Below are 22,146 nucleotides of genomic sequence, written 5' to 3'. Positions count from 1 at the left end.
ACTGATCAAGCCTTGGCATTTTGCTCATCAGCTGTTCCCACGTTTTCCACACATTCAAAGGTGAACGTCAGCATCAGGACGTCTGGCTGCTGATATGCTTTGATGTTATTATCAGCAGTGACCAAGTATCTGCGGTGAATCTGCCAAGAAAAGACAGAAGGACGCGCTCGGCGGCGGCTGTTGAGACTTGTTCTCACGCCGAAAGCGGCGGTTGACTGGAGTCCTCGCCGTAAACACGATTCCACCCCATCGCACGCCGCTCGTTCACACACAGATCTCATTTCAACAGGCTGCAGCGACGCTCAGGTATTCGAGACCACGGCTGCTGCTGTAACACCTGCGCAAGGCCCCTCCAACCGGAAGACCTATAAAGCGTGCACCTTGACGCGCGCTCGTGCACAAAGTTTTATTACGCCGCTCCGTCTAAAACATTATGCGACGAATGAGGAGGAGCAGCGGTGATGGAGGGCTGTCAGTCGACAGGAGGAAAATGGAGAAGGGAGCAGGAAATTGCCAAGTGTCTTGGTTAATTGACAGCTCGTGTGTGTGTGTGTGTGTGTGTGTGTGTGTGTGTGTGTGTGTGTGTGTGTGTGTGTGTGTGTGTGTGTGTGTGTGTGTGTGTGTGTGTGTGTGTGTGTGTGTGTGTGTGTGTGTGTGTGTGTGTGTGTGTGTGTGTGTGTGTGTGTGTGTGTGTGTGTGTGTGTGTGACCAGTTGATCGTGTTTCAATAAATGATTTACATGCATGTCATCAGCAGATGGGGTCTATTCTGTCCTGGTTCTATGACTGCACTTCCTACGTGTCCTCTTATACAGAGTCCTCGTCCTCGTTTGCCGCTGCCCGTTTATTGGCTGCGGGCGTATTTCTTTCCCCGCCTGCACTGTTTAGTTGTTTCATGGGTCACCGTGACACCGCTGACACTGGAATCAGCAGTGAAGTATACAAAGGGACCCGTCACAATAAATCTCGTCGAGACGCGCTGTCGACAGCGAATACAGACACTTTAGTTTTTTGTTTTACTTCTTCTCGACGGTCGATTCGGATAAAACTCTTTTATTCCAGGTTTATTTGCCTGTTTTATTCACTCCATAATATATAGTTAGATACACAAGGCCATGCTTTTCTTATTTGAAACAAAGCTGTCCTTAATCCAAAGAAATGAGCGAGCTTTGGAAGTGGGTTACCTGCTGTATTCATTGTATCTCATTGATGCCACGCTTTGTGCTCCCGCATCCCGCCCAGGATGCCAAATTACTCAACCTAAATCCAACAAGAATGGTTGTGGGACACCTGCCAGGCTCACGGTGACTGATGATTCTGGCACCGAGGTAACCCGAGTTCCGATAACTAGAGCTGATACTCAGATCAGGCCCAGCCCTCGAACCCGAGCCAAGGCGAGCAGACATTCTTTGGCAGAAGTCGTCTCGTGTTTGGGCCTTGGGTGCCAGAATGTGGCTGAGTGTTGCTTTAATCAGCCGTAGCTCTGCTGGCTACCTGGATGAGAATAGGAGTGGTAGACTGTGAGATATTGGACAGATCATGAAGTTTTTTTTTAATTCATACAGTGTGACTACCGGACTTTAAAGTCATCAAACCGACTGATTCTGTGTTACTCTCTCTGTGACCTGCAGCTCCCTCCATCGTTCCTATCATGCACCAGATCAGCTCCACCATGAACAGCTTCACGCTATCGTGGCCACAGCCAGAACAGCCCAACGGCATCATCTTGGACTACGAGCTGCGTTACTACGAGAAGGTAAGACGGCCGTTTTATTAGGTACACCCCGAGCTCCCAAAAATCTAAATCCCGGTGGACGTCGCTGAGCGGAGGCCCCTTGGGTGGATAATGTGGTTTTTCACGCTGTTCACTCCGCCTCCCCGACTGTTCCTCGCTTTGCGCCGCTGATGAAGTGAAAAGGTTGACCTCTGGTCCCCGGCCCACTCTGCCCGGTGCAGTTACCTGCCCCGCTGTGAAAACGCTCCGCGTCTTGGGGGCGCCGCATCGACCCGTCTGCTCGCGCACAATGCGTCTGCTTTATTAAGTCGCCGGCCCTACCCCACCGTGCCTGCGCTGCTGTATTGACCTGTAGGCTTTTCCCAAGGCCTTGGAAATAATGATACACAGAGATTGGAGACTCTAGATTTTTTTTTGTTTGGGCCCTTGTTTGTTCTCCTAAAGCTGATCGATAGGTATAGCAAGGTTGGTCGTGCACCTTCTTTTTTTCCCACACTCTTTGTCATCTTCTGCGAGACTTCGTCCATGTCCTGCTTTCTAATAAAAGACAAAAATCAATACCGTTTTATAAATGTTTTTTTTTTCTCTGTTGAGTTATTTATTTCACACAAACTCATTTTGATTAAGGTTCTTGGATCAATATTCATAAGCCCTCCTAAGAAAAGAGTTTGTCACATTTAGCATTTTCTATCAGAGAGAACAACAATCATGTTTTTAAATAACGTTTGCAGCTGGAAACTCGGTTATCCAATAATAGCTGCATTGCTCCGTGTTTCCCCCCTTTGGCATTGCACAGGTCATGAAATTGAATCCGATTGCCATGGCCCCGAGAAACCTTATCTGCCAGACAGCTTAGCGGCGTGTAAATAACGCTCGTACAGCCTCCCATCAGTTCATGAATATCAATGAAAGCTAATCCTATTGATGTTTATGTAGCATGTCCTCTCACAAATAGATGAGCACGGTGTAATCACAAATCAGTGAATTAACAAGGACAAGATTGGCTAATTGCACTGGGATGACTCAGGTGAGAGAGAGGCTCCACTTCACACCGTCTCCTTCATAACCTCCGCGCGTTACCGTCCGGCTGGACAATCGAGTAAGACACCAGAGGTGAGTCAGAGATTGCTTTGTGACACGCTAAGCTCCAGAGATGGGATTCCAAACTCCATCCCCCTCCGTTTACTCTGTATTTAGGCTCTGATGAGGCTTTTCACTTGGGCCTTAAACAGACTTGTCTCCAGCCACCTACTGCTGCAAGCCATGAGTTTGACTCACCTGTTAAAGCTGACGATGCCTGTGCTTGATTAGAAGTCTGCATTCTGTAATTACTCTGTGGGCCACTTGTTGCTGCTGGAATATGGCACCGCCCAGGTTCGGCGGGCCGCTCTGATACAGTACATTCCCTGAATGCTTGAGAGGGTCTGAAAATCTGGATGTTCCACGCAGCCATAAACCGATGATGTGGCCTTTTAGTCATAAAAGGCAATTATGGAGGGATTACTCTCCCCATGTCTATCACACACTCCCCTGCACTCTCTCCCAGCTTTACTCAGCGCCGTGGGTAACATACAGGCAGGATAATGCAATCATAAAAAATGGGCTTTTATATAAAAACAGCCTCGCTATACTCACTTTATACTTTGTGCATCTCTCCTGCCTTAATCTGAAAGCAGTCACACTGTTGTGGCTGTGGAGTTGATTGTCTCTCTGTACGCAGGAAGCCTCACATACTCATTTACCCCACCAATCTCCCAGGGCCACTCTCACACCTTGTGTTGACTAATGTCATAAGATAACCATAAAACAAATGTCTGCGTCTTCAACAGCCATGCTTTGATTCTTTTTTTACAGAACATTGAATAAGAATACACCATTGTTTTGCCCAGTTAAGTGATATTTATCTGAAAAATTGAGATTTTTGAACTGGATCTGATCAGGACTAAAGATGTGGTGGAAGGTCCAAGTGCACTTATTGTACCAGCATCCTCCTTGACAAACACCTCAGTGCCACAGAATTTTCTGCATCGTTGAGTAAAACCAGTGTGCACAGACCCAGGTCAGCTGGCCTCCTGGGCAGACTTTCCAAAAAACCCCACTAAGGTCGGTGAAACGCAAGAAAAGGTTGCAGTGATTCAAACCGTGAAGTGGAACCAAGACTCGTGGTCCGATGAGACCAAGCCTTCTGTGGTGTTTGGATCTGAGCGCAGAACTCACTGAGAAGCAGAAAGATGATACCGTAGATGCTGGTATCTAGTAAGATGATCGCAACGAATCCAAAGCAATCTGATTTAAATCTCTCAAATGTAATCAGCATTATTTGAGAAATATGTAATATCCAAAGTCTCCAACAATCCTTCCATTTAAAGTGACAGTTTAGGCAGAGGTGGCATGAGGCAGAGAGGTGGTAATGACTCACAAAGATGACATTTTGACAGTTCTACCTGAAAGCCCCGGTGAGTGCTGACGGGTGTTCCCTCGACAGGCCTCACTCCCTCCTCCAGCCCACCCTCTCATTACCGAGTAAGTGGTCCCGGGACCCTGTAAATTGGGAAGCAAGATGAAACGAGTTAAAGGTTTGCCGAGTAAAACGCGGGATGCCACGCTCCCGTTCTTTCCATTTTTTTCCCGTAGCCTTTTTCCCCCTGGCTTCCTGAAAATTTGGGGAGGGTGGAAATAACTCAGCATAGCGGAGGTCAGGCCCTCCATTAAGGCTGGAGCAGAGCAGCCACTGGCTCTGGTTACTGATGGCTCCGTGCGTGCGTGAGTGTGTGTGTCTGGCAGTTCAGGTGTATCCGTGCCGACATTTTTGCAATGTGAGGCATTCGAAAGCAGGTACTGTGCGTGTTTACAGCAGGTCACCGGGACCCGCGACCACTGCACCATCTGCATTTCACTCAGTCTTGTACTTGACATACAATTAGAAGTTTCTCAGAAGGGAAGCCAGGACAACGCATTTATTATTCTTTTATTCTCGGTGCCAAACACAACACTTTCGTAGACCAACACAGATGTTGTGCCAACAAGTTTAGATTTTTAATGGGACTTGGATCGGCCCTTCAGTTCTTCAAGTTTCCTTCTTATGTGCCTCTTATCCAGCCGACTCAGGCCTCCTTGTTTGGATGCAGGTGCACAATTAAAATAATGCAAATCTGAGACTTTTCTGCCACATCTCAACATTAAAAGTTTCTGTACGGTGACTTTGCAGAATCATAATAACACAAAATATAACGCTTCTTAATTTCTTATTGAGATTAAGATGCTTTGATTTCCTTTATCATCAGATCAGATCACTATTATATTAGCAACGGAAATAAGATCCGTTTTCATTTAAGATCAGAATTGGTAATTAGGTAATGGTGATTATTTGCAAAGCTAAAAAAAGAAAAACACATGAAGCCCCTAAGGTTTAATTTTTTATCCCAAATTTCCTGCTCTTCATTTTTTTCTATTCCTTCTTACTGAAGGCGTTACATTTAAATCAGACACGTTAGCAAAAGAGTTTTCTTTCTTTCTTTTGGACTTTTACAATCATAATATTAAAATGTTCTCACTCTGCACCCCCCCTCTCTTTTCGTTGTGTGTCTGTTATTTGCATGTGAGCCTGGGAAGACGACACATGGTGTACCACCATGTCTGTCCCTGTGCCAGGTGGCCATGCTGTCCATTTTGGATGGCTGGCATTTTAATATTTTTTTTTTAAACACAGACACACGCACATGCACACACACCAGTTGTCGAGTTAAGTTTATTTTTACAGTCCAGTATCACGTATAATGTCTCAGTGGCCTTTAACGGCCCACAAATGTAATAGTCTCAGACTGGAGAACGACAAACTAGAAGAGAGTAAGTGGAAGGAAAATGGCAGAGAGGAAATGCAGAGAGAGACGGTTAGAGCTCCTGTCTGCAGTCGGGAGGAAATTGTCACTTAAAAAGTTGAGATCCACATCCAGTGATAATGTGGTACAGCAGGTCTAGTGCTTTAACCAGCACATACAGTAGGCCATGTTTTCACGAGGATAACCGTTTTTGCTGTGGCTGGACTCATCGCGGTGCTTCCTGTCTGTCACCCCTGGCAATGGTTTTGATTGGCTGCTCTGCCATCTGCCGCCCCACCTGCAATTCTATTTTTATTTAGCAAGTTAGGGTGTGGTCCTCATAATCCTCATTTGACTGGCAGCAGGAGAGGACCCTCTCATGGCTGGAGGTCCCTGCTGGCACAGCCTTTTATTGGCCATCCTCTAACCTGCTGCAGCGCCAAATGCCAGCTTATTTTAAATGGCAGATGTGTGTGCGTGCGTGTGTGTGTGTGTGTGTGTGTGTGTGTGTGTGTGTGTGTGTGTGTCACATAATCCCCATTTGACTGGCAGCATGAAAGGGCCATTCCTAGCCGGCGCTCCCTCGAGGGACGTTCCCCATTGGCGGTTCGCCATCTGTCTGCTCACCTGTCCTTCATTCAAACTCAACAGATGGGGGTGTGGTTGGAAGGAGCGCTGGGTGTTGCAGCAGGACGAGGCCAATCCCTGCCCCAAGTGGGCCGTGCGCACTCAGGCGTGCGCTGAGGCAGATGAATAGGTGACTCCGGATCCGGCCTCTCGCGGGGCTTCGCGTCGCTTCCGCCCTTTCAAATACACAAGCTGCCGCTTTAATGTGAAGTTTCAAAGCTTGTTCGTATGCGCGACATGGAAGAAATGACATATTGCGTGATGTAATGGACAAAAGGCCTGTGATATGTTTAAACTCCCTAAACCAGTTAGATCCATTTCTAAACATCCCTTTCCTCTCAGAGATAAAATGAAAGCCTGTTGGTTCGGCGCTCTCCCATCCCAAGCCCAAACATTTGTCTTCATCAAGCCCAGAGTGTCCAATAAGGGCTAATGTGATTGCACTCATCATTATGTGGGGGGGCAGATTTCATAGCTGTGTTTACCTCGTCTGCTCGGTGACGGAGCAACCAGAATGATTCAATTACACCAATCAGATTGGATAATGATTTCAATGTGGGCTGCTTCTGCCTGGTGTTTCTTATCGCTTCCTGCCATCATCTTCCATCCTCCTCCTCCTCCTTCCCTCCCTGTCTCCTTGCCCATCGACTTTTTCCACTCCACACTGTCATCAAGTAAATTTCCATATTGGTGTTCCCTCGGACAGTTATACATACATGCAATATAGAACGGCCTCGGGCCTTGGCGGGCCTGTATTTACCAATTTCAAACCACAGCCTGCCTCCATTTACAGTTTTACTGACACAGGGAATTTTGTTGCCTCTCTCTCGGCTCCCACCTTCCCACTCTACGGTGTGTGCATGTGGCGATCAGCAGCACGGAGCTGTGGGTGTAGTGTAGGTGCAGTCTTATTTTCTGGCTGTCATATTCACTCTGGCTTATGGGAAGGTGACAGGCCTAAGTAATTACTGATCCCCCACAGCAGATACCTCCAGAAAGGCCCGTAGTACAGTGCCGCAGACTGCCTGCCTGACTGGCTGAGACTGAGATGCAGCATCTGCGAGGCTGCTGTCGTGGTCCGGATGACGCATGCATGCATGTGTGAATGTACAATTATTCACACATTTCTATGTCCATTCCACGAGTAAAAAAAATAACAGAAAAACCCATCAAATGAAGGCGTTATAGTGTATACGTGTGGTGAAAGCTGTCTCCAACCTGCTCCCTGTGTTTGCCGCTCCTTTAAGGACCACGCGGAGATTAACTCCACCATCCTGCGGAGCCAGACCAACACGGCGCGCGTGGACGGCCTCCGGTCGGGCACGGTCTACGTGGTGCAGGTGCGAGCGCGGACTGTGGCCGGCTTTGGCAAATACAGCAGCAAGATGTGCTTCCAAACCCTCACAGATGGTAAGGATTGGCGAGCCAGGAGGAGCGCCTCTCTCTCTCTCTCTCTCTCGCTCTCCACTGTTCCTCAGTCGCACACACAATTGAATGCTGTCTAACACTCTCCTCTTGTCTTTTGTATTTGTTGTCGCGATATCATTGGTGGGTGACAAACTGCAATGTTTGATTGCACTTCCGCGTCTGCAGCTAAATTCATTTCGTTCTCTCAGGTTTGAGTGTGTGTGTGTGTGTGTGTGTGTGTGTGTGTGTGTGTGTGTGTGTGTGTGTGTGTGTGTGTGTGTGTGTGTGTGTGTGTGTGTGTGTGTGTGTGTGTGTGGCGCAGACATGTAGAATGTTAAGTGTCTTTTGTTTGTGCAACTAACTGTGCTTGATCCAAAATGCTTAGCTAATTGTTTTTTTCACCCGGTCCTTCTGTTGCCGAAGAGTTGTCCCAGAATGCATCGCTGTGATTAGCGGTTGATGAGATCCGCTTTTTTTTTTTTTTTTTTAATGTGGGGGGGCTTGGATCGTTGTACGGGCAAGGGGCTGAGCAGAGGCTGGAACACCTGCTACGCTGGCAAGGCTGCAGAACTGTTTATTGGTGTAAGTGCAAAGAGGCGTGAGAGAGGAGCTCCTCGACGCGGCGCTGCTCCTCCGTGGCCTCGCCGTGCAGTAAAAGCTCTGCAGAAATTAACAGGTGGGTCACGGCCACAAGATAAGACGCTGCCTGAGACTTATGATGATGATGGCTCGCCTCCGCAGCACGGCACTCGTTGAGGCAATTAGCAGCAGACGCCCCCTTCTTCGCCCCCTGCCCTGACACCCGTCTGCTCTCCTGCCGGACCGGTCCACTGGTCCGTGAGGACGCTACCTCGCCGTCCACCCACTGCTCCCACTCTTGTTGCTGTTACACCAGGATTCCTGGCTGACACTGTGCTCATATATCTGTGTGCATCTTAAAAGTGAGCACTTCCTGTCACATTTAGCTTCCACACCTATCTCTGCCCCAAAGATGCATTAGTTCCCCGTTTATGACTTTAATGCAATGGGCGCGTTCTACACAGGGGATTGGACTTAGAAGCCGCCGATTCGCCTGCATCGTGTGCTTAACTTCAGCGTTCGCTGGGACCAAAGGCGCAGGAAGACGAGCGCAGCAGGAGATAACTGCTGCTGAGAGCCACCTGCAGCCCGTCCTGGCTACGCACGTTGGACGCGGTCGGGCATGATTGACACCGGATGACACCGGAGCATCAACATTCCAACTTGCATTTTCGCGTCCATTCGTTTCTGACAGACGGGCAGCAGGGAATTTCTCGACGCCTCTGTCTCTCGTGGCTTATCAAAAATAAGCTGTCAGTCTCGCTGAAGCTCGCCGGGATCCGGTGGGCTCCTCTTAGAGGAGACAGCTGCATGTTTTGTTCCCCCCCCCCCCAACCCCTCACTGGGCCCAGTTTAACAACCGCCTCCACCTCACACAATCCATCTGAAGCCTTTCTCAAAGCCCGCCTATGTTTCTCTTTGCAAAACTCAGACGACTTCAAGTCAGAGCTGAGGGAGCAGCTTCCTCTGATCGCGGGGTCAGCGGCGGCAGGAGTGGTCTTCATCGTCTCCCTCGTCGCCATCTCCATTGTGTGCAGCAGGTAACGTTTCCCTTCATCTGGCTCTTATAAAACTTGCAGGAACTTTGATTGCTACAGTTTTTTGCAAAGAAGGAATAAGCGCCCCACGCAGCGTATGAGCATTTTAATAGCAACTGGTCCCAGCGAGGGAAACTCATTTGACATGTCTGAGATGTAATATTCAATCCCACAGAGAACTTAACTCCTACTCTGCCCTGTTAACTTACTTCGCGTCGGGGCCAATTTAATATCGCAGCGGTTTGTCACATTGTCGCATTCCTATCTCGCTCCGCTTATGATGTGTAAAAGTCACATTTTCCGCCGAGCGGCGCGTAACTTGGAGCGAGTGAAGCGCTCGTCAAACGGGCCCCGGCGCTTTTGATGCTGACGCAGAGGAGACGGATGAAAGGCGGCGAGATCCTATCAAGGTCTAATTAAAAATCAGCTCATTTTCATAAACTTCGTTTGCCTTTTGCTAACCCTTCGCGGCTGATTCAATTTCAGCCGCGTCATTTTCGGGCCACGCGGAGAAACATGAACAGTAATAAGGCCTCGTTTACGCTTCCTTTCATCCCGCCGTCTCTCCGCTTCCTCACTCTCACTCTCTTCTCTCTCAATTTCCATCCCTCCCTCAGGAAAAGGGCATACACCAAAGAGGCGGTGTACAGCGACAAGTTGCAGCACTACAGCACAGGAAGAGGTGAGTCCCCTTCTCATATTTATATCTCCTATAGGCACAGGGGCCGTTTCTCTATTCCCAGTGCATTACCTGTGTGATAAATTGCTGCTTTACTCTGGACTATATTTCTCTGTGTCCATTATTTGGTAGGGATGAGATTAACTACCAATAGGATTTATGTATATTTTAAAAATCTGTATATTTATATTGATTTACTTCCAGATGCCACATTTAGGGTTTTAGAGGATTTTGCTGCCCACAAAGTGATGTGTGACACAAGTTCTGTTTCTATTTGAGCGAAATGACACTGACTGTTATTTTGTTGGGCCATACTGTATAGTAGCTGTATGTTTGAAACAATGGAGGAAATGTGCCCTCAGACTCGTACAAGGACACAAGTCTGAGTCTGTACCGGAGGCGACGTTGGTGCTTTAGCGCCGCGCGAGCAGGAGAGCCCGTTTTTGTCGCGCGCTATCTCCAGGAGAACCGGACACAATTACCATGCGTGATGAAAATAAAAAGAAAACCAGAAATGCCTGCTGCCGAGGCCCAATCACCCAGTGAGTGATTTGAAGTGACGTGGAAACGCTGATAAGGAAATCTATTCATAGATTCACTCCTTCAACCTTCACGCGACCAACACGCGGGAAGTAATCCAGCATCCCCAAGATGCATTGTTTCCCTCCATTCTCTCAGCATTTGACTGGCAGTTTTCTAATTACAGTATTCAACGTGACAATAACATGGCGCCGCGCGGCCGATTGTTTTGGGTGGACCCCCCCCCCCCCAAAAAAATGGGTTGCCGGCATTCGTCCAGCCTGCTGTTCCAGCTGCTGGTCGGGGTTATGAGAATCAGACCTTTAGGGTGGGATGCCATGAGCGAGTACTTCAAGTGCTGCCCCTGTGGCTGGGACAAACCTGGACGACACCCCACCCACCCATCCTCTGACTACATGCTATTACATATCGCTGCCTCTGAGCATTTACACTCTGCCTCAGCCGCCCTTTCTACCTTCCCATCGCCCAACAGCCTGTTGATATCAGCTAATTAGGAGGCACCTCTAAGTCTGCAGGTTTACTGTTGCTTTTGCTCCACCACCAGCCCCATTGCGTTGTCTTGTTGCTTCAGCTGTTGTTTGCACTTCGGCATCTGGTGCTGAGACTAATAATATGGTTAGATGTCACACAGATTCATACCTCCATCTTTTTCCTTGCTTCTTGCCACTGCAAGATCCCCATCTGTAGCATCTGCCTCATCAGTGTTACAGTATGTGTCACATGGGTTTTGCTGATGTCGATATATTATTGAACAAAGTGAGGCATCGCATGCTGGATAAACCCACACAGACATTTTCTTCCTGTACCAGTGTGACTGTTAATCCCATACAATATTTAGATCCCCATCTCTGATTTCCATGCTAATAAGCCACAGTGTGTGTCTCACAAATGATTTTCTGACATCAAACGGGGGATAATTAGTTTCTGTTTAGGAAGTAAACTCAACTCATTATATTCACAGAGCCACAGAATAGATTAGCGCTTCTCGGGCTGCGGTGAATCGGGAGCATATTCACTATAGGCGCAGAGTGTCCTGCAAGTGTTCATGTTAATTTCTCAAAGTGGATAATCACATCAAACATATAATTGCTGCGCAGTGAAATAGCTAAATTACAATTATTGTCAGGAAACAGGAATTAGAGGGAACGATGTTGCCTTGGTGAAAGACGAACATATAAAGGAGTTCTTTCGACTGAAAGATGGCTCCTTGTACACTTACTAACACTGCTGTTTGTCTTAAGGCGATATGTAAATCCTGGGCTGTAGGACCAGTGATTGGATTATACCCGTAGCCAGTAATAGATTAATGCAAGCATTACGGCTCTGCGGCTGATTTGTGGATACATTAGGGCCATTCAGTGAACGAGCAGGCCAGACTAATAGCAGGATAAATACTGGACATTGGTGAAAATAACATGGTTAGATGCGGCAGAGTAAACTATAATTTATATGGCTCATCAACTAAATACTCTAAACTGTTTGACTAATTGTATCATGGATGAATTACAGTATGATGTTCGTCGTCTCATCTAGTCTAACAGAGAAAGGTATGAAATGATCATGTGTTGAGTCATCGCTGCCGTCTGGCTTTTAACCGGCCTCTTTTTCTTTTTTTTTTACATTTGATAAAAATAGAAACGAGTGCATTTGTTTAAATACATTTGCTTCATACACTCAGATAGAGGCTGTATGAAATATTTAAGGAGGAATCTATTTTTTTATCTGCTTGCCATAAAAGTCCAGTTAACCAGGTCTGCACCAGAGGGAGGGGGAGAGATAAACTGTTTGTATTTTAAATTATACATGATCGTGAACCCTGGACCCGTGGGCGTGCTTGTACATCTGCACTGTATGGTATGTCCTCATTGTATATGGCCCCTATATAAGATTTCGCATCCCGTCCGACGGTGCGGCTGAGCCACGGATTAACTTAAATTCAATCTGTATGGAATCTCTGATGAGCAATTACATTCGCGCAGACAGGGTTCAAGGCAATTATGGCCGTAACTAGAATCAGCTTCTCGTCAAAAGCGAGGTGAAACACCTTGATTCCTCCAAGACCGGACCTCGTCCCCCTCCGGTCCCTCGAGACCCCCCCTTCTCCGTGTGGCTTATGCAAATGAGCAGGCACAAATTGACTTGATGGAGATTGGTTCGCACCAACCACGGTTGCCAGGGCTTTGACTAAACGCCTCTGAGAGAAAGGCTCGCCCCCGGGGCGTCACTGTAGAAATGGGGATTTGACGCTTGTTTGTTCACAGCGACGTCTGTCTGGAGTTTGTTTACACGTATTTTTCGCCGGCTCCCTGCACCTGATCTCCGCTCACAGCCGCCGCCGCTCTGTGAACTGAGTTCACCTATTGCAGAATGGCATAAAGAGTTGGTTGATAGCGCAGTGGTTTTATCTCTTTATGAGCTCCTATAGGGAAAGGCTGCTGGGAAATTGGTTCTAGCACTATCAAAGAGCAGAGACTGCTAGGCTAAGGGATAAAAGGGTAAAAAAAATCTCCCTGCATTTCCGTTTTCTGTAACCCTCATCCCTTTCTGCATCCCTTCATCTTTATCTCTCTCGGTTTTTTTCCTGCTCTGTTTTTACCTTTTATGCACTGAATCATCTAACCACAAATGTGTTGTCTCCTCCAGCCGGAAGGGAGTTTGTTCCCCTAATGATCCACCTACAGTGCTATTGAGAAACCTCTAAAACAATGATTCCATTTGCATATTGTAGTATTCTGTCTCTGAGACCATAAAGCAAAAGAGTTGTCATCATGTATGACCGGTAAAACCTAGTGAATGTTACTGTGATTTACGCTGCTTTACTGTAGCATCCATCTGCCCGAAGTTTGAGGACAGTCTCTCATTGAGGACTTTGGTTATTCTAGAACTCTCTTTGCGAGCCGACATGTCTAACTGCCCCTCCCCACTGGGCTGCCCGACCCACTTCTCAGGCTCCCCGGGGATGAAGATCTACATCGACCCCTTCACCTACGAAGACCCCAACGAAGCCGTGCGAGAGTTCGCCAAGGAGATCGACGTGTCCACTGTGAAGATTGAGGAGGTCATTGGTGCAGGTGCGGTGAATGATGCATCTTTATGTCTTTATTGTCTTTGGTCTGAAGAGTTTATTTGTCATATTTTGACAAACCGGTTGGTGCCGTAGCTCTGAAGAAAACCTGAAGGATAGAATACTTTCAAGGTTTTTCCATCATGTTTGTTTACACTGATCTTACAGTCGGTAGTACATGCTGATACCGCACGTGGATCACACGGGCTAAAATACCTGTGGTAATGAGAGCAGGTCTTTAATAGCTCCTGTGGACTGGCCCACTCAGCAAGCTAAGTGTGAGGAAGTGACAGAGACGAGCTAGGGGTAAGGACTAGCTAATTAAAGATTTCCGTTTTTGTTGATTTCACTGCGTGGCGTCTCTGCAGGACACAACGGTGGTGCTAATTAATCAAATGGGTTCCAGATATATTCCAGATAGTGCTTGTCTGTTTGTTTTTTTTTTTTGATTGGGGAATATGAATGCACTTGGCAAGCTGTCAGAGTCAGTGGAGGAGCTCTCGTAAGACCATCCTCAGCTGCTACAGTGGAGAAAGAATTAACACGCAGCACAGTTGATGAGGGATAAATATGCAGCTCATATATGACTATATATAAAATCAGTTGCTGTTTTTGATGGCAACCACTGCCTGATTCTGCTTTCAACCAGGTGAATTCGGGGAGGTGTACAAGGGCCGTTTGAAGCTTCCCGGTAAGAGGGAGATCTACGTTGCGATCAAGACCCTGAAGGCCGGCTACGTGGAGAAGCAGAGGCGGGACTTCCTTTCCGAGGCGTCCATCATGGGTCAGTTCGACCATCCAAATATCATCCGCCTGGAGGGAGTAGTCACGAAGAGCCGCCCGGTGATGATCGTCACAGAGTTTATGGAGAACGGAGCCCTGGACTCTTTCCTGAGGGTGAGATTTTATTTTGAAAATCAGCACGTAGTAAGAAAGGCAGGAAAATCGGTGGCTTATAATGGACTGGTGACCTACTGTATACCCTGCCCATCAGCCAGTGACTGATGTGATTGGCTCCTGTACCCCCACAGCCCTTTACAGGAGAAGCTGTTAGGATGATGGATGGATGGATGTACATGCACATACATACACTACAGTATACCTTTCCAGTTTGGAGAGAGAACCCTTTGCATTATGGGACAGAGCGAGGAGCTAATTGGAAATTAATTGCTAAATGGTCCCAGAAAAGAAGTTCACGCTAACAATCGCTCCTAATACCAGCTGAGATGAGCCTTCTTAATTTATCCACTGCCAACGGAGAATATGTTTCATGACAATGAACATAATTTCAATCATTCTTAATTTGAAACTTTCCACACTAGCTGGTCCTTTAATTTCTCTATTAATGCCTGAAGCTATTAATGGACTCTTTCTTTTATTTTCTGGATTGAGCAGACATACAGCTTATTCAATATTCACCTTGTTTTTTTCCCTCTCTTTCAAGCTCATGGATTGGTGTTGTACTCGACTTTGATCTAGGGTGGGTTTGAAAAGGCTCTTTGAAGTCGGCTTTGCTAAGCGCCACATCCGACTTGTGTTTCCATCGATCTCTCTTACCCTCTTATTTGTTAGTGTGTTTCGGGGGTTCAAAGCTTGCTCTTCAGAGCGTTCGCACACGGGTAGGGGCACCGAGGCTGGATGTTAAAGAGATGGATGCCTGTGTGCCCGAATGGAACAATGCTCTAACATCAATAATAAGCAAAACTGGCTTCGGGAAACCAATTTGCTTATGTATTCCTCTAGACAGCGAAAGGATTGGGACACTCAGAATGTCGATTTCGTAACAGAAAGGGTAAAAAAGTAATTTAAAACAAAGATACCCACTGTAGAAAAACCAAACCACTCACCTATGTGCAGGTGCATTCACCCAATGATTTTACTTTCAATTAAACTCTTAAAATACGGCCATTTTTTCCTCTCTGCCTTGTAGCAAAACGATGGCCAGTTCACAGTGATCCAGTTGGTGGGGATGATGCGCGGGATCTCAGCGGGGATGAAATACCTTTCTGAAATGAACTACGTCCACCGCGACCTGGCTGCGCGGAACATCCTGGTCAACAGCAACTTGGTGTGCAAAGTGTCGGACTTCGGCCTGTCGCGCTACCTGCAGGACGACACCTCTGATCCCAGCTACACAAGCTCTCTGGTGAGTGTCTTCCTGTCTGGATCTGCTTCTCTTAATAATTCAGGGCTATTTACACGCGCTGGTAATTATTTATGAGGCGTTGTACTCATCAGCACCCTAAATACCGGAGTCTAAACACTCTCGTCTTTATACTGATACTGTGTCAGTCTTCTTGAAGGTCCGGAGAACTTTCACCTTTTCATTGCCTTTCATTCCGTATGAATGATGTCTCATTCCTCATCCTCCGGTCTTCGTACACTCGGTGAGTCACGGACTGAGGAACTGTCACATCTTCATTAGTGTGGAGACAAGCCTCCTCTGGGAAGGCTCCTCGCTCGCTGACATGCCCAGAGTGCAGGGAAACCAAAGGGCATCGCGGCCTCTCCATCTGACAGCTCCCACCCTCGCGCCACCCCACCCTCCTCTCGCTCACTCCCCATTCATTATTACTGGAGCATCATGGGAGGCTTTGGCTCCTCATTAACTCCTCCACACTACAGATCTGTAATTATTAGCAGCCATCGTTAGTTCATCTTCTGCCTCTCCTCTTCCTAATTCAAAACAGAGTCCTAGCGCCCTCACAAACACACAGTGCAGGTCATTAGGACTCGCGGCGCGTCTCCGCTTGGTGCACGTTTGTTTGGCCGTCTGTGTGTGTGTGAGCACATAAGAAGTGCTGCCGTGTGTGAGCGTCTGGGTGTGTGGGTGGGTGTGTATGTGCTTGTATCACCTCATTGACTCTGCTTTGAGACTTTGTTGCAAATTAGCTTGTTTTGCTGCTGATGTATCATGGGTGTTGCTGCCTTGTAGATAGATGCACAAAACTGGTCAAGACTGGACAAAATCCCTTCCTTTTAGTAATCAAGAATAAAAGTCTCACTAATTACTACACATTTAATCTTAAAGGAGCACAATAGCCACACAGGCTCTTTTATTTTGAAATGCTCTCCACGCCTTACAGAAGATCCTTAGTTTGATAAAATCATCTTGGCTCCGCTTTCTGGAAGCGATATATTGTTTAAATTATGAATGCACATCACCCTAGTACCTCTTTGTATATTATGAATAAATTTGAACAAAACATGAATATATTATGTGATAAAAGGGCCTATTTTTGGATTAGCTTCAAAAGATCAAAAGCATGTAGGCAAGTAGCTCCTGAGCTACAACGCAGGTTGTCTTTATTGGAACACAGGTGAAGCAACGCGTCACGTCTCTGCTTAAAAAGGCTCTCGGCTGTAATGATTATATAGTTATTATTCAGGAGCATACACTTTTTTTTTTTTTTTTGGTGGTGGCTGAGGTGTGAACAGGGCGGCCCATTCACTTCAGAGGAGGCTGAGAACTGATTCGGCAGCAGAGGAGCGGCGCCTCTGTCGTCCGCGCCCACAGAGTGTGCTAATAAAACAGCGGAACGTGGCGAGAATTGGATTATAGATTGTGGTTGGCATTTTGATGTTGTTTAATGCCAACAAAGTCTCCTTGAGGGCGTTATCTGGAGAGTCAGTGGAGCAGGTGAGGTTTGAAGTCTGGACCCGAGGGGCTGTTTCTGTTGGTTACACACTCGGCTTCTTCAGTTGTGTGGGTTGTTTTTTTTTTTTTTTGGAGATAGTAAAATGAGATCATCAAAGCTCTTTGTGTTTCGTTTTCATACTGAGTGTTGGTTTAGTATCACAAGCATCCAGATGTTCAATATTTATTATTATTATTATTATTATTATTATTGTGGTTAATAATAAAATGGTTAATAAATACTAGGAGTGTTATGGCTATTTGTGTTACTGATCCTCCATCCTTGTGTCCTGGCTGTGATGCAGACATAGGTGATGGTAGTGGGCCACAGGTCTCACACAGGGCCCTATACTATAATTAAGCTTATGCAGAGTGACCTTCACTCCACGACCTCTTCAGCGAAGACCCGACGCTCACCAATCAGCCGGCAAGGCTGGTGTGGCTGACAAGGCCTTGGGAATCAGGGAAATTAAACGGCGCTGACATGCGGTGATTTACATCGCCATCGACCTCCTCTGGTAAATTAATCACCTCTCTCCCTCCACCGCTTTGCTAATTTTTTCCTCCGATTCTAGGCACACCAATTACAGTGCCTGTGGCGTGATGCTCGCGGTTTGCTCGGGAGGACATGCTGGTAATTGTGTTAACCCCGGATGTGGGTTCAGTCTGGAGCAGCGCGGCGGAGGCTCCAGACAGAAGAGGGCTGTCCTGCCCCGCTTCTCCGCTGGCCGTTCACCAAATCTGTGATTAATTAGGCCGGTGGGCCAATGTGTGGGCTGCACTAGTCTCGCTTAGTTGACGTGCGCTAATGAACTGAAAACCGTTCATCCCTGCAGTTATGACTTGTTTTTATTTGTGTGCATGTTCTGCTATTTGTTTCCTTTTTAGTCCAGACTTTGTCCGTTTTCACAAGTGAAAATGATGCGTTCAGTGTGGATACGGGTCATTGCTTTTGTTTCACGGATGGGTGAAAGTCAGGCATCGGGGCTTGGTGGCTGGGGTTTAATGCACGATTCTTGAGATAAGACAGCAAGCGGTTGGTTGTGCGTCAGATACGTTTCCAAACTCTGACGTGTGAGCATCAAGTCAAGTCTGTAACAGCTCAGAAAAGTGGCTGTTACCGCACCTTGAGCAGAGAGCGCGCGGGTCAGGGATCAGCCTGTCATCGCCTCGCGCTCCATGTCACCTACTGTACAGTGTGTTGTGGCTGAGCGTGCGTCGGTGCCGCCGGCGCCGCGTGTGCACACGTGTTGGCGCGCTGGTGTCACGCAGGCTGAGAGGGTCTGGAAAGGCGAGGTCACACGGAGCCGGCAACAAAGCTCGTCTGTCAGACTCCTGTGACCTGAGTGACATTCTCTCAGCTCCGCTCCGCTCCGGTGCTCACGCTGTGGGGACCGGGCGGCGGCGGCGGCTGCTGCTGCTGCTGTTGTTGTTGTTGTTGTTGTCGTTTGTCTGTTTTCTATGTGCATCCTCTCTGTGGCTTCGGGCTCTCGCGCTTTTTTGGCTACTGTGTTCAAGATGTACTGAAATATTTATGCGGGGGGGGGGGGGTTAAAGGAACAGAGCTGCTGAGTGAACAAGAAGCAAAATGGGAACGTGTCCATATGTAGCAAAGCCAAAAGAGAGACTTTAACTGACACATCCATATAAAACACTGTAGACACTTTGTGTTTATTGCCATGACTTTCCTCCACAATGGCATCTGATTGTCACAACTCACCTTAGCATCAAATATTACACCGAGTAGCAAATCACACATCCCATCAGCTCATACTTGTTCTGAATATGAGACAAAGAGACTAGAGGTTTAAAATGAACAACTGCTTCCTCTACACGCTGCTCACTCAGTCGCGCTGTCTCTTTAATTCAACAATTAACAACTCGCTTCACTCTAGGCTGTTTCTCTCCCCTCTTAGTCACAAATTTAATTGTTGGCATGTCCCACAATGCCCTGCTGTTTCCAAATCTCTCTTTTAGCTCGGGGAACGCATATACTCATTAAGATGCCAGGGCCCGAGTATCATCTGTTAGTTTCGCTGGAGGAGCACGTAGAGAGGTCCGCGCGGTCTCGTACAGATCCCAGACTCTTCATGAGCGTGAGTCATCAGTGCAGCGGCCCCTCCGTGATCTCCAGCTGGCTTCGGCACCTGCCTCTCCTGCCAATCTGGAGGCTGTGCTTCTTGGAATTAAACCCCGCTCACGCTCATTCATAACTGGATCGAAATCCCGAACATTCCACCTTATTCTGCTGGTTACTGCTGGGTATCGAAACCAATTAAGATGTATTCTGGCGAAGTTTAGATTCAGATTGCTTGGTGTTATATAAATACATTGGAACATATATGAATGGAAACAAATATGGGAGAGGAGGGTTACAAAAGGAGCATCCATCAACAGCAACATAAATTGACTTGTACCTTATGCCTGAGTCAGGATGAGGTGGACATAGATTCCCCATCTGTGACCACTTTGACATGACTTTGCTTGTAATACTACCTTTTTTTCACATTCCTTCCTAGAATTCATGGTCACATTCCATTATGGCACGAAATAGTAGCGGCGTGAAGCTAAATTTAGAGGTGTCACCACATGCCTGATATGTTGACGTCTGTTGCTGAAAACACTTTGAGGGAATTCAGATCTCTGTTTACCAAAACAGTCAGGAGCTAATGACGGCGGTAAGGAGGTCAATTAATGTAGCAAATAATTAAAAGGCGCGTACACGTAAGAAAGCTGGCAAGCAGTCGCTGGTTTTTATAACTGCAGCCTGTGAGCATATGAATTAGCCTTTTCTGATTGAAGCCTAGGTGGTGCATTAGTATTGATGAAATATTCAAAACAGGTCAAGGCATCGAACATCCACTTGGTTGCTATGGCAGCTTCACCACCGGATGACACTGACACATAAAAGGCCTTTCAGCCTTAAGTTTTGCTTTTTGCCCGATAACAAGTTTGAAGGCATTGGACTGATTAAAAATAGCTGAAAAAAAGAAATATTGGTTATTAATGTATATAAATCCACATTTATTTGTTTATTATTCTGTTTAAAGGTGCAATTGAACTGCTTATTCAGCTGCTTATTCCTCAAAGTTGCAGGGATGGAAATCAGTCATCAGCCACTTCATGTTCATGTTCACAACTTAACATGAATCCAGCTCGGATGTAAACATTTTCTATCCCGATTAAATGTGTAAAACGTTGCATGTCTTCACCAGACGTTCCCATGCGCGCGTGAGAAAGCAGCACCTCTGTCACCGAGCCCCTTCCTTTTATTGTGCTGTTTTTTCTTCTCCCCCATTCTGTCCGGGCAGGCATCCAGGGCAGATCGTTCCTATGCAGGATTTCATTAAAAGAATGTTGATGGAGCGCTCGTCCCAGCCTAAGTAAACGTGCTCAAGTCCATTTGAGTGTGCGCTGTTTGGAAACGGATTACCGAAGTTGGAGGAGCAAGAAGAACTGGGGAGGAAAGAAAAAGCTGGGGAGCGGCAGATCTGCATATTTGTCTTTCAGATTAAGCAGAAAGTTTATTTGGAATCTCTAAATAGCTGCTGTGAAGTGAAAAAGCAGAGTCAAGGCTTCTTTTTCAGCATGAGTTTATCTGCGCATGCTCGTATGTGACTGATCGTTGTGCCGCCGCAGCAGAATTTGCTCCGGATCCGATTTCGTTGGGCCACAGCATTTCAGTGACAGTCGACATGAAAGACTACAGCACAATGGCTCAAGCCACCGCACAGACATGACAGGTGTTTCATATCCTTCCAATATGTTTCAATGTCTAAACACACACACACACACACACACACACACACACACACACACACACACACACAGACGCGCTGCTGAGCCGAGGGACCACAACAGAAACCCGTAAGCACACAAATTACTCGACCGGCACAAGTTTATCCCTCATCTCGGGGAAGCGTCTGTCAGAGGGGACGCCACTCGTCTCGCTGTCACGGCCGGTAATCTGACAGTTTCAGCGCATCCCCGCCGCCGCCAAACTCCAGACGCACGGCGGCTGTCACGGCCGGTCGCAACGTGTCGCAGGTGCTCACGATCAGGTGGAGCCCGACGGCAACTCTGGAATCTGGTCCCGGTGACACAAAGAGTGTGTGTGTGTGTGTGTGTGTGTGTGTGTGTGTGTGTGTGTGTGTGTGTGTGTGTGTGTGTGTGTGTGTGTGTGTGTGTGTGTGTGTGTGTGTGTGTGTGTGTGTGTGTGTGTGTGTGTGTGTGTGTGTGTGTGTGTGTGTGTGTTTGTGGATAACGTCAGGTGCTGTACAAGTACCGACCCCTGATGGAAAGTCCCCTTCAGGGTCCAGGAACGGTGCAGCTTCAGCCGCCGTGCCTCCGTCCGGCTCATTTAGCAGCTTCACACGCGACCGTCCAAGATTGCGTGAGAATTACACTTCGAGGCGGTTATTTCACTTTGAGGGAAACAGAAAACAGCTTGTTCCTTTTCCAGTAGCCGGCACAATGTCGCGGATCCGACCAGCTCTCGCGCTTCCAGGCTTCACAAAGCGGCGCTGCTTTTGTGTTGACACGGGGTCTGTTTTAATTCCCATCAACCCTCCCACCACCCTCGGCTCCTTCCCCGCGGTATTAACACTTTCTACTAAGGAAAAAAAAAAGCACCAGTGCCTTTTTATTATGTTTTGCTTGCTTTGCTGTGCGCGTGAACTGTTGAGCACATCGTGTTATTAAAGCAGGATTTTGGCAGCGCTATCACTGGCCCAGAGCAGTAATTACTACGGGTTTGCATAGCTGCGCCTGACTCACCCGCCTTGGAAGCGTTATTACCACCGTCTCTCTCACTGGGGGGCGAGCGAGGCCGGCGTCCTTGCTCGGGCCATTCCAGCGCCGCTCGGCTCATATCCCAGCAGCGTCCCGGGGCGTGGGACCGGATGTACTGTACGGGGGAAGATGATGAAGAGAGGCTGTAATGGACAGTGCTTTCGCTTGGAGCTCCTTTTTTATGTTATTCTGCATTTATTTTGTCATTTCTCTAAATTACGGCGTGCGTCCGT

At 47.4% G+C, this 22,146-nt stretch overlaps 1 protein-coding gene across 2 annotated transcripts in view; it reads left to right on the top strand.

Moving 5' to 3' along the window:
- LOC114844001 (ephrin type-B receptor 1-B) overlaps positions 1-22,146 on the top strand; it is a 111,578-nt gene that overhangs the window by 81,340 nt on the left and 8,092 nt on the right. The window contains exons 6-12 of one of the 2 annotated variants that reach the window (XM_029130991.3): positions 1,631-1,755; positions 7,427-7,589; positions 9,097-9,205; positions 9,820-9,884; positions 13,370-13,492; positions 14,135-14,382; positions 15,416-15,631. In XM_029130991.3, the coding sequence (XP_028986824.1) occupies positions 1,631-1,755; positions 7,427-7,589; positions 9,097-9,205; positions 9,820-9,884; positions 13,370-13,492; positions 14,135-14,382; positions 15,416-15,631 (1,049 nt within the window). Of the gene's footprint in view, positions 1-1,630; positions 1,756-7,426; positions 7,590-9,096; positions 9,206-9,819; positions 9,885-13,303; positions 13,493-14,134; positions 14,383-15,415; positions 15,632-22,146 lie in introns of both variants that reach the window. The other variant, XM_029130989.3, reaches the window with a different exon arrangement.

The sequence above is a fragment of the Betta splendens genome, chromosome 17 (assembly GCF_900634795.4).
Source record: "Betta splendens chromosome 17, fBetSpl5.4, whole genome shotgun sequence".
Lineage (NCBI taxonomy): Eukaryota > Metazoa > Chordata > Actinopteri > Anabantiformes > Osphronemidae > Betta > Betta splendens.
Note: the sequence above shows the minus strand (reverse complement) of the source record. Positions and strands in the feature narration are given on the sequence as shown.